The 15990-nt window shown below is 34.8% G+C and overlaps 2 protein-coding genes and 1 long non-coding RNA gene across 10 annotated transcripts in view; 2 read left to right on the top strand and 1 right to left on the bottom strand.

Annotated features, from left to right (window-relative positions):
* LOC310729884 overlaps positions 1 to 8819 on the bottom strand; it is a 35989-nt gene extending 27170 nt beyond the window's left edge. The window contains exons 1-3 of the long non-coding RNA XR_014534682.1: positions 8787 to 8819; positions 4805 to 4880; positions 4573 to 4747 (exon numbers count right to left, since the gene is read on the bottom strand). This is a non-coding gene — a long non-coding RNA (uncharacterized lncRNA). The remainder of the gene's footprint in view (positions 1 to 4572; positions 4748 to 4804; positions 4881 to 8786) is intronic.
* clrn1 (clarin 1) lies at positions 1655 to 5621 on the top strand. 2 transcript variants are annotated; one of them, XM_083548473.1, is made up of 4 exons: positions 1655 to 2908; positions 4562 to 4741; positions 5347 to 5457; positions 5539 to 5621. In XM_083548473.1, the coding sequence occupies exons 1-4, from the start codon at positions 2653 to 2655 to the stop codon at positions 5610 to 5612; spliced, it is 621 nt and encodes a 206-aa protein (XP_083404599.1). In that variant the 5' UTR covers positions 1655 to 2652; the 3' UTR covers positions 5613 to 5621. The 2 variants fall into 2 exon arrangements, with proteins under 2 accessions (XP_083404599.1, XP_083404598.1); XM_083548472.1 differs by having other exon boundaries at positions 5347 to 5621.
* Positions 5876 to 15421, top strand: mindy4b (MINDY family member 4B). 7 transcript variants are annotated; one of them, XM_083548413.1, is made up of 14 exons: positions 5876 to 5954; positions 7461 to 7571; positions 9994 to 10100; positions 10697 to 10724; positions 11441 to 11614; positions 11729 to 11848; positions 12609 to 12706; positions 12797 to 12962; positions 13088 to 13153; positions 13269 to 13339; positions 13452 to 13524; positions 13709 to 13885; positions 13951 to 14106; positions 14336 to 15421. In XM_083548413.1, the coding sequence occupies exons 2-14, from the start codon at positions 7506 to 7508 to the stop codon at positions 14408 to 14410; spliced, it is 1377 nt and encodes a 458-aa protein (XP_083404539.1). In that variant the 5' UTR covers positions 5876 to 5954; positions 7461 to 7505; the 3' UTR covers positions 14411 to 15421. The 7 variants fall into 7 exon arrangements, with proteins under 7 accessions (XP_083404539.1, XP_083404536.1, XP_083404541.1 ...); XM_083548410.1 differs by having other exon boundaries at positions 13951 to 14131; XM_083548415.1 differs by lacking the exon at positions 13709 to 13885 and having other exon boundaries at positions 13951 to 14131.
* Positions 15422 to 15990: the final 569 nt, after the last annotated feature.

The following is a 15990-nucleotide window of genomic DNA, read 5'->3' as shown; positions in this document are numbered from 1 at the left end:
AGAGAGAGAGAGAGAGAAATATAAAGAAGGCGGGGTCACACATAAAGAAACTTCTAATTATAGTTAGCACTTCTAATTCTATTAATAAAGTAGTTTTGCTACTGAAAAAGCAACATGACATTTCCCAGGTAAAGCTAAATTCCACCAAAGGGGGAAGTTTGGTTAAACTTACAGCTTCGCCATAAGCAGACTGTCTCTCGCTCGCTTACTCACGCTCTCTCTCTCTCGCTCTCTCTCTCTCTCTCTCTCTCTCTCTCTCTCTCTCTCTCTCTCTCTCTCTCTCTCTCTCTCTCTCACACACACACACACACACACACACACACACACACACACATGAACCATGTCATGTGTGCAAAATTGTCTACAATTTAATGACCTGCCATCACTATTTTTTGATGTAACACATACCTTAAGGTAATTATAACATTCTAAAAAGGTTATATTTTTATTTTGTTCTACCTAACATATTCACACTGCTGCTCGAGCTTTGTATTTTTTGAGCGAGACAGATACATTATTTTCTCTTGTATAATAATATTATAAGCAAAACAGTCCAACTCCATATGAATGTTTCACAGTAAAGGAGTGTTACAAAATGACATGATGGTGGTTTCTCAATCGTTACTAAAAACCCATGTGTCAGTCAGTGATCTATGGCCTTTGTGCACAACATACATTTGAACACCTTTTCATTTAGATTCACATTGTTTGAATTGAATACAGGCTTGAGATTGAAAGGTAAAAACTGGCATAATGTGGTTCTTTTTGTAAGGACCTTTTTAGTAGCAAAGCTTGCTTGTTTAAAAAATAATCATAGGACTGAACCAACAAATTTTTCATTTGTGGGTGAACTATTTTAAAATATGAACATTTATGGGGTGATTAGTGTTTTAAGATATTAAAGGCAAGATTTGAATTTTGAATATGTAAAAATAAAAAAGTGAAATGAACCGGAATATAAACTATAATGTAACATGATAACATAATGTGCTAATATTGTTTTGCCACAACTGATGACATATGCCATGTATCAAAAAACACAAGGGATCATCAGTTCCATGTGGAACATTGACGATAGAAGTTAGAAGTTCAGTTTCTTCTAAGATTAAACAAATAACTTTTAAACATGTCAAAATACTGCAAAGGTCTATTTTTTCATGTTATTAAACCAGTTTGCCAGTGTACGAAGCTTCAGGGTGTTGAAAATGAGTAGGATATCTTATTAATGAGTAGGATATCTTATTATTATTATGGATAGAACAGTAGAAAACCACTTCAGTAAGGCTAATCCAAAAAAAAAGGCTTCAATTTGCTAGTGAGCATAAAGATTGGACTCTTGAACAATGGAAAAAGGTCATACGGTCTGATGAGTCTAGATTTACCCTGTTCCAGTGTGATGGGTGCATCATAAGAAGAGAGGCGAATAAACTGATGCACCCATCATGCCTGATGCCTACTGTACAAGGCTGTGGGGGCAGTGCTATGATCTGATTATGTGCCAAAAGAATAAGGTCAGCTGACTACCTGAATATACTGAAGGACCAGGATATACCATCAATTGATTTTTTTCTTCCCTGATGGCATGGGCATATTCCAAGATGACAATGCCAGGATTCATCGGGCTCAAATTGTAAAAGAGTGGTTCAGGGAGCACAGACCTTAACCCCATTAAGAAACTTTGGGATGTGCTGGAGAAGACTTTGCACAGCAGCACGACTCTCCCATCATTAAAACAAGATCTTGGTGAAAAATTAATGCAACTCTATATGGGAATGAATGTTGTGACACTGCAGAAGATTATTGAAACAACGCCATGGCAAATGCATACCGTAATCAAATCTAAATGTGATCCAACTAAATATTAGTGTGTGCCTTTTTTTTTTTTTTTTGGATGGGCAGTGTATATTTTTTATTTTTTTATTATTTAGTAGCCTAACACATTATTATTAGAAAAATAGGCATAGACAAAAACTACACTAACACCAGCCTGTGACAAATACATTTCCTTTTGCTGCATACTTCAAGAAATTTATAATTGATACAAAAACTATTGTATTGTATATACTACTGTATAAACAATACAAATATAGTTTTAGTTAATACCAATAAAGTTTAAGACAAAATATGTTGCATGAACATATGAAAGCAAATGAAAAATGCTGTAAGACTCCAATGTCCCATCTCATGGCTATATTTCATCAGCTTAAATATTTCTGCAGTAATGCCTGAACAGCTGCTAGACACTGGGTTCCCGTCGTGCATGTCTTTTGTCTTGTTTCAAATGCACAGCCTATAACTCGCTCTATAAAACCGTAAACGTGACATTTATGCTTCCCATAGGCCTATAGAGGCGAAATGACATCCACATTGAGCTGCGCTGTCTTCATTCAATAACCAATTAAAATTAAGGTCAGAGCAAACGAGTGCTGCTCCCCCAGAAACTCAACCCTGTAACCTGGAGACGTGGAGAACCCGATCACTGTAACTCAACCCCCAGCCGGCATTTCACACACCTCACTATATCTCCAAACTATTATCAACAGGAAACATGTAGCCAGTTTTATTATTTACAGAGAGATTTTTCCGGTTGTCTTCATTAATGCACTGGACTTCAGGATGCCGTGTGTTTAAGGTGTGTGTTTGTAACTGCATATGATGCCTAGCATGCAGAAGAAGGTGTTGTTCTCTCTGGCTGGTACGCTGAGTTTCGCTTGTGCACTGATCGTAGCTGCGGCTATGGGAGGAAGGAACTGGGTGAAGGCGACTGTGCTGTGCAAAACAGGTGCTCAGCTGGTTAATGCGACTGGATCTGAGCTGGACAAATTCATCGGACAATTAAACTACGGCCTCTTTCACGGACAGAGGCTGAAACAATGTGGACTTGGGGGAAGACCGTTCTCCTTCTCTTGTGAGTAACCTAAAGAGCTGGGTCAACTGGCAGGTTTGCGTGAAACGAGACCTACTGTAGACTGCAATGGACTTGTGATAACGAAATTAAATGTTTTTTAGGACTTTTGTCAAGTCCCCCGGATTTTTTGTTTCAACACGTGGGTCGGTTAAAATGGTTCGAGACGTGATTTTCAATAGTATTTAATACGATCGTAGTGTGTCTGTCAAGTTACTAATAAATCATGCAAGTGACATGATGTCTAAATGTGATCTTATTTGTTAAATGCTAAATGAACAGGCACCTGACATGTTTAGAAGATATTAAGCTGTTACACACGCACACACACGCCTCCGTGTTCAGTATTGGTAGGGCTGCATTACAAAAGCCCAAAATAGAAATAAAAAGTATTTAGGAAAATATATAATTTATACTGTTTTAAATTCTTCAACTATTAAAGACTAACATAATTTATTCATTCATCCTCAATAACTGCTTAATATTTTTTCTGGAGCCTATCCTGGGAAGACTGGGACTTAAGTGGGAATACAGCCTAAATAGATGTCAGTCCTTAGTAACACAAACATATTGAGAACCCAAAGTAACAGAGAATATTTTACACAATACACAAATAAAAGAATTTATCAAGAAATTGGATCACAATGACTGGCGAATCTATACAGTATAGAGGGGGATGTCCCATGGCAATAACGCAGCACAGAATTTCCCTTTCAAATGTATGAAGTCTAACACCATAAATCCATTTCATTTTTATATCCATTAGTTTTTCACCAATTTTGCTCTCAACTGTGCCACTGTCATTAGGTGTTATTAGGCGTAACAGAATTTTTTTCCACTAATGAGATTCTAAACAAGCCTTTGGCTTATTGATTTAACTCTAGTGATCAGGGCATGCTTCAGAATTTAAGTATTTTGAATGGGAAATTGACAGTAATGTAATTCGTAAATATATTTTATATAATTTAATAAAACAATATTTCTCACGCTTACACGTATATATTTTCATGTTTTAATTTTCATCAATCCAATTATTCTGATTGAAGATTCCAAAAGGACTGTTTATATGTATAGATTTAAATATTCTTTCATATGTGCATTAAATAAATTGTGAATTAAATGTCTGAGCAAAAGCAGTGTTTGTCATAAAATGTAAGACGTTAATAAAAATGTTTTTAACCGATTGAGAAAATATATATATAGAAATAAGACAGAAGCATTTACATGGTTAATTTCTTCCTATTTACCAGATTATTACAGATCGACACCATCCTTTTCAATCGGATTACAATGTCATTTAGGCTTACATGTATGCTTTTTAATCAGAATGCGCAATCAATCAATCCAATTACTAAGGATTTTTCAGCTGCATGTAAACATACCTATTGTTTCCAAAGAATAATAGCCTAGACCTACAATATATCATTCATATGTTTCTATCCTTTCCTCTGGAATAATTGTTCATATAAAAAAACAATATTCAAAAGACATGCTGTACAATATTATTTCATGAATTAACTTAACATTTATTAAATCTCCTAAAAACACTGTTTGTCTTATTTAACATCATTGCAAGAACTGTTATCAGGGAAAGAGAAGTGTATGTTAAATGGTTTTTATATTATACAAATTTTATTTATATTGTTCTTTCTCTAGTTTTTCCTGACCTGTTGGATGTGATCCCAGCTAGCCTGCATGTGAGCGTCATCATCTTCTGTGCAGTGCTCATCCTCTTCTCATCTGTGTGCGCTGCCTTCTTCATGTACAATGCTTTTGGAAATCCATATGAGACACTACATGGACCTTTAGGCCTTTACCTGTGGAATCTGATCAGCTGTGAGCCTGCACAAACAACACACACACACACACACACACACACACACACACACACACACACACACACGTACACACGTTTTCTCGTCTGATAGCCTTGATTTATCCGTTATTGTCTTGTGCCCCTCGCATCAACTCCTGCCTACACAGGGACACAAACACACTGGTGGTTCATTAAAAGGTCTCTTTTGAAATTCATCAATGTGAATCTGAGCCACTATAATTTATTTTTCCATACACAAAACTTGTTTTGTGTACCATTTAGAGAGGCCTGGGATTGGCTTGCATTATAAATAAATAAAAGCATGGAAATATGCACTCTGTCCAACTGGCCAACCCTCGTCTAGTGTCAGATGTCTCTGTGAATTATATGCTGATGGACAGTAGCATTACAATGAACTATTTGACTCATCACCCTTTTATTCCCCATTTAGCAGTAAAAATTATGATTTTTTTAGAAAGTGATTTAGGACAGATTAGGTTACAAAGAACAGGAATAACATGTTCGGTTACATATACTGTATATGAATAAAAGCACAATTACAACAAGATCTATAATCTCCAAATTGTTAATTTCTATTAACCACAATGGTTGTCCCTTTGTGCAGGTGTGTGCAGCTGTCTCATCCTAATCCTTTATGCATCTGAAGTCAAACTGCATCACCTATCTGAGAAGATCGCCAACTACAAAGAGGGCACGTTTGTGTACAAGACACAAAGTGAAGTGTTTGACCGCACTTTCTGGCTCATATTCCTAGTTTTCCTTGTGCATGGCATTAACATTCTTCTGATCCGCCTAGCGGGCATCCAGTTTCCCTTCCAAGAGGCCAAAGAGTCAGATGCCAGCACAGGTGCAGCAGATCTCATGTACTGACCTACTCTATTGTCCAGTAACCACCCCCTGGATGTGACAACCTACCATGGCTATTAGCACTTCTCAATTGAAGTCTCGCATCTTGCACCGTCTGTTGTCCTGATTTGTTTACAGCTGAATAGATGCCACAGCCGAGCCTTTCTAATTGCATCTTTTCACTTTTAGAAGAGGAACAGACTTAGAATTGGTCCTGGCAGTATGTGTGAGAGATGAGCCTCATATCATTGTGGGGAGGCTAGTGGAGGGACCAGGTCTTTCAGCTGTACTCCTGATTATACATTCTGTCAACTGGCATCTCGATTAAGACTCAATGTTTTAAATACCATTGAAATGCAGAAATAGGTAAACCCAACTGTATTTATCTATTTAATTTTCCTTAGTACATGCATGTTTCAGATTCTATGTAACTGTACACTACACAGTTTTTATATTTATTTAATAATATTTTTTATTTGTAAATAATAAGTGTATATATGTCTTCTCAGATGTGCCAATGGTCATGACTTATGAGTAATATTCAATTATAATGCAAAACTCTGTGCAGAGAGACTTTTTTGATGATAAAAGATAAAGGAAGGAAAATAAAATATATAAAAGGAAAAAAATATATAACTAAAATATATAAATAAAATATATAAATATATATGTGTGTGTGTTTGTGTGTGTGTGTGTATGTGTGTGTGTGTGTGTGTGTGTGTGTGTGTGTGTGTGTGTGTGTGTGTGTGTGTGTGTGATTGTTTATTGGTTATCATTATGAATGCAAGAAGTTGTGACTGTTTTTGGGGGGAAAAAAAAAATATTCTTAAATTATTAAGAAAAAAAAACAATGAATCTATACTGAAGTAAAAAAAAATTGGATAGTTCTTTCAGCTGCATAATATATTAACAATTTTTACAGGCTTGATGAAGCATCTGAAACAGATGCTCTAGTTGTGATAACCACATGTAGAGCATACATATGTAACCACATACAAGATACATTTTAATAAACTTTTGTTATCTGCACACTTGCAAATATGTGATATGCCATTTGTACCGCTTACTAGGGTGAGGTTTTCAAGAGGGATGCAAGTGTGACTGAGATAGAACTTTTTTTAGCCTCTACTTAGTACCAGTTTATGCAGATATTACCTTCCAGTTTCAGATGGTGCTTAAATAAAATCTCCTACTCTGCATATTTTTTCGAGTTTAAACATCTAAGCTTGTGATATTATTTAACTATTTCACAGTGGCCAGGCCTGCTCAATAAAAACTAATATAGTTAAAAAATAAACAGATATAATATAATGCAACCATGAAAACAAAGAAATGTATAAAGAAATGATCTGAAAGCTCTCTAGCATCATCTTATGGACAGATCTTTTTGGTCAAGTGCCAAAATATTATATCCAAACTGTACTGAAATTAAAACACCCTATGGTGTTAAGACCCTTCAGAATCATTCATGATTACATGCACCTCTAATAAAAATTATCCATCCAAATAAAAATCAATAATTTCTAAACCACTCAACTGGTAAGACTTACACTAATAGTGTCTCTATGTCTCTACTGCATTATTTATAAAGCTGTGTGTAAAATCTTGCCAAATATGAAATGCATTATCTGTAAGTAACTACAATTTACTTTAATGAAAAAATAATATTAACAACCAAATGACAAAATAGTGTATATTTCAACGTTGAACATAGTATTTACATCAGTTCACATCGATAATGGACATTCTGCACTATTGTGAAGGTCTTGAAAGACTTTTAAATGAAGCTCTCCACCCACTGTCAGAAGAAAGGCGTGTGAGACTAAATGGGAGTTGTGTGCACTTTCAACGGACTCTGTTTGTCTGGTATAGATATAAAAAGGATGTTGTGTTTGTGGGTTAACTGTGAGGTTAGCCATGTTTGCAAAAAGTCATCTTAAAAAACGACATAACCATGTCACTAAAGATGGAGGGAAGAGCAAGGTAAGCTTTTGAAGATTTTTGCAGCATCCTAAAGATGCATGCTTAAAAGGTGTGAAAATTAAAAATAACTTGTATAGAAGCCACAAAAAACACTGTAGATACAGCATTATTAATTAGGTACAAAAACATAGCTAGTGCATTAAAGGCTCATAATTATAATGACAAAGTTCATAAAATCAAGATTTGTGGCACAAATTAAATCATTACTACATTTTTCAATTGAAAATTCATGTTTTTGTATAGCAGATAATGTTATCTAACTTTTGGGGCTGTCTATATATAATATGTCTAAAAGAAAATATATTCAGGTGTGTATATATATATATATATATATATATATATATATATATATATATATATATATATATATATATATATATATATATATATGTGTGTGTGTGTGTGTGTGTGTGTGTGTGTGTGTGTATATCTAATATATAAAATATTTATGTTTGCATTGCAAACTATCACATGATATCTGTCATTAGTTTTCCAATTACTACATTTCTTGTTCAAGTCCAGTGTTTGTATGTGTAAATGTGTACAGTAGGGTTACTTTAAATGTTACTTGGCCAAAAAAACTGATCCTAAATGGCTCATATTTTGAAAGCACTGATCCAGTCTAAAGACCTGCAAATGTTTTTATTTGTTTCATACTTACCTTTAGCAAAATGATAACCTTTTCATTATACTTTTCTCATTGTGTGAAGATTATAATATTGATAAATATCATGAAAAGAGCATGAACACTAAATAACCACAAGATGGAGCAGTTGAGCTGTTTCACTCCTTTTCAAATGTAGGCTTTTCACAAAAACATGAATAATTATGAATGAGTTTCGCTTCTTCAGGAGTGACTATTCTAACCGTAGTAAACGCATTTATGTTATAATAAAGGGTTTAACTGTAAAATGTTGCATGTTTTCAATTATTCCAGGAGCGAATGTTAAAAGGTAACTTAAGGCATGTTCAAAAGTGACGTCATCGTAGCAATGCGTTGTTGGTACTGTATATAACAGCAGCCATAAACACAAACTTTTTTTCTTTTTTTTTTGCATCACGGACCAGTTTAATGCAGGATTTCCACGGACTGGGTGGGAGTGTGGGGTCCGTCTTCCGGGGAATTGTCACGCGCAATATTATACATTTTTTTTTATAAATATTATATGATTCAATCCATTTAATTATTACATATATAATAAAAATTTAACTCACCATAAGGCAGAATTAATGCGAGCTTTATTTACAGATGCACAGGGAAAAAAAACTGGGACCGAAACAAGTACGGGAAATTGGTACAGGCGGAAGTGGTCCGTTTTGTTTGGTTTTTTTTTTCTTTTTTTCTTTTTTTTTTTATATAAAACACCCTGAAGACCGTGAAAATCAATAAAAATTTTATTTAAAAAAAGAAAACGTTTGTATTCTTTATTTGCAGTTCGGTACCAAGTGATCCACGACCCAGTACTGGTCCGCGGCCAGGTGGTTCTGGACCCCTGCTTTGTATGATTTACTGCTCTTTCAGTTAATCAGATTATTTCACTTGGTTCACAATGAATCCAATATATTTTAATCCAGTTCAGTGAATTTAGTCAGTCTATGGTGTATGGTGATTCATTCTGGTTCTCTCCGACATCTGGATACTTCTGTTTTAAAGTTTTTGTACTTGCCACATTTATATTCTGTATATGTATATTCTGTGTATGTATATATATATATATATATATATATATATATATATATATATATATATATATATATATATATATATATATATGTCTGAGGATAGTATTTATTCTGTGGCGCAGTCATACCTGAAAACTGTAGTGACTTCTGCTATAATTATAAACACTATACTGCTTGGACTGGACACGCTTGCAGCACCTGATTATACTTTATGATTTTACAGTTTCGGAAGAGTAATGATTTATAATCCTTCTATCACCTATCACACAGAAGAGAATGAGAACCCTTTTTAGTCAGATTCCTCTAAATGTTTCGTGCTCATCTTGTCTCCAGATGTCTCTCAGCACTCTTGACTCTTTCTTGCTAAATAAGTGATCAACATCTACATTTTTGTAAAGATTCTCTGTAGCAATGTTTACTGTTTAAAGCACAGGATCAGGAATAAATTGAGTTGAGCTGACGCCAGCAGGCCTAATCATCTCCTTATTTATACATATATACATCATCATATAAATTATGTATACTACACTTGTAGTGTAGAATAACTAAGTAAATAGTCATGGTTGTGTAACAGGTATACCAATTCAGTATCCTTTAAACCAATCTTTCTCTGGAAGAATAAAAGCTCAGGCTTCCTCCAGTAACAATGGCCTCACTGAAACATTCATGGAGCCTCCTGCACTCGCAACAGTATAGCACGTGAAGCTGAATAGATGTGCGGTATGTCTGTCATCTGCAGATGGAGAACGGGTTGGGCAAGGAGAGTGACAAGAACACAGACCTCGATGACATTCTGAGTCAGATAGAAGAGCTGGGAAAATGGAGGGAAATATTCGACGCACATGGGTGAGAAATCTGTTGTGGCATTTTTATAAAAACAGTGAGCTGCCAGATAATTAGGTAGACCTACCTTATTTATATATATATATATATATATATATATATATATATATATATATATATATATATATATATATATATATATATATATATATATATACCTTTTTCCATTTTATTAAGAAAACTGACCAAACAAATGCAATTACTGACTGTATGTAAATTTATCAACTGTAATCAGTTCCTTCCTGTATTCAATGGAACCATTAGCAGTGTTACTCTGTGGTGGGCCTTTCTCAGCACAGAAGTGTCATTCAAAAAACCCAGCAACACTTTAGTGCCTGATATGCCTGTAACAATGCCACACTTGTCAGTGTCAGCCATATAATCAGAATAGGCCTCAGGGAGAATATCTGGTCAATTGTGGTCCTTTTAGGGTGGTTGTTTAATAATCAATGAGATGAAATTGAAAAATAAAAAATAATTGCATAATCGTGTACCTGTATGGTAGTTATAGCTAATAAATTGGAGCAGTGACTGTATGTGTAACCTAGATGTGCGGAATAAAGTGTCATATCTTTCGTTTTTAATGTTATATCTTGTAGATTGGAACTGCACAACTGTTCAGAAAAAGTAAGTCTATAATTTAGATTAGCACATTTTTGTCCTTGTGTCAGTGTGTATTTGAGTTTTGCTTATGTGAGACATGATAACCCGAGACCTGTGCTCTCAGGTAACTGCATACCCAGAGGGATGCTGTGCACGTATATGTGTGTGCTCAATTGCATGCGTGTATAAGTGAGTTCTGCTGATACCCAACCTGATATCCTGTAAAATCCTGGGCCCCTGCAAGAGGTCTGGATGAGACTGCTCTGGTTTTTCAGTTGCATTTTCATCTGTTTTCCTCATACTCATCAGACCAATTCATGGAACTATGTGTGAAAGTGAATTTTGGCTCAATTGCCATATGCATGTAGGCTTTGAAATGGAAGATTATAAGCAGCTGTTCCAGAGCATCAGCACTTTGCAGTCTTCCAGACATGGATACATCGAACTGCTTCAAGAGGAGGTGAAGAGAAATCAGGATGTGAGTGATCTGCTGCTGGTACAGGAAATGTCTGGATTTGTCTGGATTTGTTTTAGGATTTATAACAATTATGCAACATGTCTATGGAAGTTAGTTTATTAGAGATGAGGGAGGGAGACAGGGAGACAGTTGTTTGCTACAATATTTTGATATGTAATCTATTGTTTCTTTTTACACAGTTGCAATTAGCATCTTGAAACAGTGTTCTTTGTGGATATTGTTTCTATTTCTAACCTTATTTCTTACTCTCTGACTCCTGTAGAAACCTTTTGAGAGGCTTAAAGTTGAGGAAGAAACTGAAGATGTTTCATGCTCTCCCTCAACTCATTCATTTCACAACAGTAGCAACCTGCTAACAGTGCCCTACTCAATCCCACGTGCACTAGCTATCTCTCCCAGTCTGGGAGGACACCCATTGTCACCTGAACTTGCAATCGTAAGTAAAAAAAATAGAGAGTTAAAATGACTGTACAGTATTTGCTGTGATTTCCAACCCTGTAACGCAGACACATATGCATCCTGTCTTATTTTTGTTATTTTCCATATAAAGAGTCTGAGGAAGATATTGTTTGGAAACACATTTCACATCTTCAATTATGAGTGGAAGAAATCCTATTTCAAATTTCGGGAGCCATATTCCAAACTGGCCTATGCTTTGGAGGCAGAAAGAGTAAGTACTTTTATACAATGTTATACAATAAAATGATATACAATGTCTCTCTCTCTCTCTCTCTCTCTCTCTCTCTCTCTCTCTCTCTTCTCTCTCTCTCTCTCTCTCTCTCTCTCTCTCTCTCTCTCTCTCTCTATATATATATATATATATATATATATATATATATATATATATATATATATATATATATATATATATAAAACTGCTTATATATTATACATAACTTTTTTAAAGATCAGTGGTATATTTCAGCTCATGTGTTTTGGGGTGTTTTCTTTTTCTTGTTTGCATCAATAAAAATGATATGAATGAACAAACACAGTGCTGATTATGTAGGATCAGCACTGTGTTCAAACTCTGTAAAAATAAATTGTGCTTCAATGATTAATACTACTGTAACTGTATTGTATATATATATATGTATAATATATGTAACTGTATTGTATATATATATATGTATAATATATGTAACTGTATTGTATATATATATATGTATAATATATGTAACTGTATTGTATATATATATATATGTATAATATATGTAACTGTATTTTAATACTAGTGTATTTATTATTACCAGAATTAATAAACACCGTAGAAATATATTTGTATAAGACTTTTTTGTTGTTTTTTAAGGTGAAATCTTTCTTTAAGAATTGAATAAAAACTTTAGAGAAAGAGGTCCCCAGGAATAGTTAGGAACCCCTGCTATATATTAAATAACAATTTATAACCTGTTGAACTCTTCATGTTGCAGGGGGGAACACGGGCCATTCAGATGGCAGTCCAGGCCCACGTTATAAAATACTTGCTTTTTTCACAGCCATTGAGCTCGGAGTGCTGTGGAATGGAGAGGTGAGAAAAGAGTCATATTCTGCCCTCAGTTATGTGATCTAAATTATACAGTGAAAAATTGTTAATCATAACTGTTTTTATGGGTTTCAGTCTGTTGGAGATTGGGGAGAAAGAGCAAGAGAGGGCTTTAGCTGCTGCTTTGGCTGATATTTTATGGACAGCTGGTGAGGAGGGCACTGCCACCGTCTCCTTGGTTACGCCAGATCGCTGTTTCACCCCCCACCTGGACTACAAACTGGACAACTTCACAGAGCGGGTACTGTTTATGATGTAGTGTCCAGTATCACTTTCTTAAACCACAAATAGTCTTTGGCATACACATTACACCTAAACAATTCTGTAAGAGTTTAAGTCATTTGTTTGGGTCACTGTCTTTTATAGTTGCAGCTTTTCACCTTTAAAGAGAAAGAAGACGTCACAAAATTTATATATGAACATATTAAATGTGTGAGTATTTAAGGACACATTTTGTATACATTTTTGCAAAATAAATAAAAAAGGTATTTTATTTGTTTGCTGTCTATATTAATAATATAGTGAATATATTTTTTTATCCTATAAGTTTAATGAGGAGGGAAGCCATGGAGTCATTCTGTTTCTGTATAGTTTGATCTTCTCAAGGTCGATTATTAGGTAAGTTAATGAACAGGATTGATAGTAACAGAATGCTGTTGTATAAAAAGAAAATGTAAGAAAACATTGCCTCTGAATATTTTTTTGAGATTTTCCTCTGTAACTATCCAAGGTTGCAAGATGACCTGGATTTAAGCATGACTCATCTCTTGCAGTTTGGCTTGGGCAACTTTGTTTGTCGCCAGGTAAGCAGATTTGATGTAATGAAGTGATATGTTATCTTGTCATTTTCCAGGGAAAACAAGTGCTTTTTATTTTTAGATAAATAAAATATTTTCACTTCATCCTTATGGCAGTTGTGTTGCAACAAAATGTCCCTGTGTGAACTGCTAATGATTGCTAGTGATTGAAATGATCTACATTCATTAGGCTCTTTTAAACCTGCTGTTGACTGGCCGTGCCAGTCCTAATGTCTTCAATGGGAAGTTGTTATGCGATGAGCATGGAAATGCACTGGACCAACCACTCCATGGAGTTCTGACTCGGAGTAATGTGGGATACCTACACTGGAGCCGAGAACAAGCGGAACATGGCAGTCTGCCTGCTGTAAGTTCTTTTATACTGTATATAAATGCAAATGGTAAATCTGTACATAACGACATGTGCCTTAGGTGGGAAGCATGCTGAAGACACCCAAACTTCCTGTTTGGGTTTGCAACGTCAACGGTACCTACAGCGTTTTGTTTAGTCCAAACCGATCTCTGCTGTCTGACTGGAAGATGGAACATCTCTTCCACCTCTACTTCTACAATGGCCAACCATCCCAAGTCAGTACTGCAATGCTCACTATAGGTAATATAATTTGACTTGCACTTACACAGTTTGGCTTAATTTATTAATCGTGATAGTGAAGCCGAAAGGTACATATAGTTTTAAGGTTAATGCCCCTGTAAAGACTATGGAATTGCACATACAGAAACAACACAAACAGAGTCACTACACAAGTCATGTCGGTGAGGAGAATTAATACGTTTTTGTATTAATCTTTTGCTTCAGATACACATTCGCATCACTGGGAGGCTAAAAGCAGAGATGGTCAAGGAGACCCTGAAAAGAGGTTTCCCTCTGTAGAGATGACCATCCGGACTAAATGGGAAGGAGCAGCAATTGCCTGGAATGGGACAATACCTTTCTTCTGAGGTTTAGCTAGCCATCGACCGCAATTTAGGAATCTTTTTTAAAAAACTACAATATAACATTATACATCTATGTGCTATGACACGCACATTATAATAAAAATGTATACTTAATGTCCACTAATTATGTTTAACTTATATATGGACACATATTGAATAATATATTTAGACATATATTTAAGCCTTGTATTTCTGCCAGATTCGATCGTTTTGATAATGCTTGCATTTGCATGTGATTATTTGAATTAGAATTTGTTCACATTTCATAAAAATTTATAACATGCTCAGGGAGATCATTTAGGATCATGTAACACATATAAAGTAAATAGTTTTTATAGGGCTGTCAATCAATTAAAATATTCAATCATGAATAATCGCATGATTGTCATGAGTTAACTCACGATTAATCACAAATTAAAAACATATTTTTATGTTTTAGCTTTTCAAGTTTTTTTTTATACTCTAATGAACATGGGCATGGACAAATATTGTTGCTTCATGCAAATGTATGTTTAGTATTAGTGAAACCAAACTCAACATAAAGCATGAAGACAAAATATACTTGTAAATGTTTTCAAGTAATCATGGTGTTTTCAATTACGTAAATAATCAGGACACCAAACAGAACTTCTTCTATGTTTCCACACGGACGGTTTTATTTGCCGGATGTGTACACCCTGTTGGTTTTTTTTGTCTGGGGAATAGGGATATAGGTCCCTGATCCATTACCACAAGATGGCGGTTGCATAGATGGCGGTAATGTTCTACTTAAGAATGCGAACCGCCACTGAAGCACAAAAAGAAGAAGAATGGCGTGTGCTTGATTTGAGACTTGGTGCATCAGTAAAACAAATGTTTAGTGATACAAATGATTTGTCACTAGAGATTATTATTATTTTTTACATTTTATTTTATATCTGAGTAAAGAAAGGACAACGTGAATAAATGTGTTTCTCTGAAGGCTTTTATTTCGCCTTTTTATATTTATTTGTTTATATGTTTAATTAAAATGGGCAAACAGAAATGAGCGCTGCATTAATCGTGCACTAATAAAATTAAAATGAATTTGCGTTAATGCCTAATTAACACGTTCATTTTGACAGCCCTAGTTTTTTAAATTTGTGACTATATAAATTAACCACAAAACAGGTCAGGCCTTAAATAAACTTTTATGTTAAGATTCATCTTCCCTTCAACACACAACACATTCATTATAATCTTACCATAAATAGTCTGTTTGCTCTTTTACAATTAAAAAATGAAAAAACAGAACTGCACTTACATGTAATATAAAAGTAAAAATAAAAACTGCCACTGTACATTTATATTTTGTGGGTTTTTTTTAACAATGTCAAAAGGCTTTGGAAAAGCACATTTTAATAGGTTTTAGGATAATTCATTCATTCATCTTCAGTTACCACACACACACACACACACACACACACACACACACACACACACACACACACACACACACACACACACACACACACACAGGGAGAACACATGCACAGA

Source organism: Silurus aristotelis (assembly GCF_946808225.1).
Source record: "Silurus aristotelis genome assembly, chromosome: 8".
In the NCBI taxonomy this organism is placed as follows: Eukaryota; Metazoa; Chordata; class Actinopteri; order Siluriformes; family Siluridae; genus Silurus; species Silurus aristotelis.
Note: the sequence above shows the minus strand (reverse complement) of the source record. Positions and strands in the feature narration are given on the sequence as shown.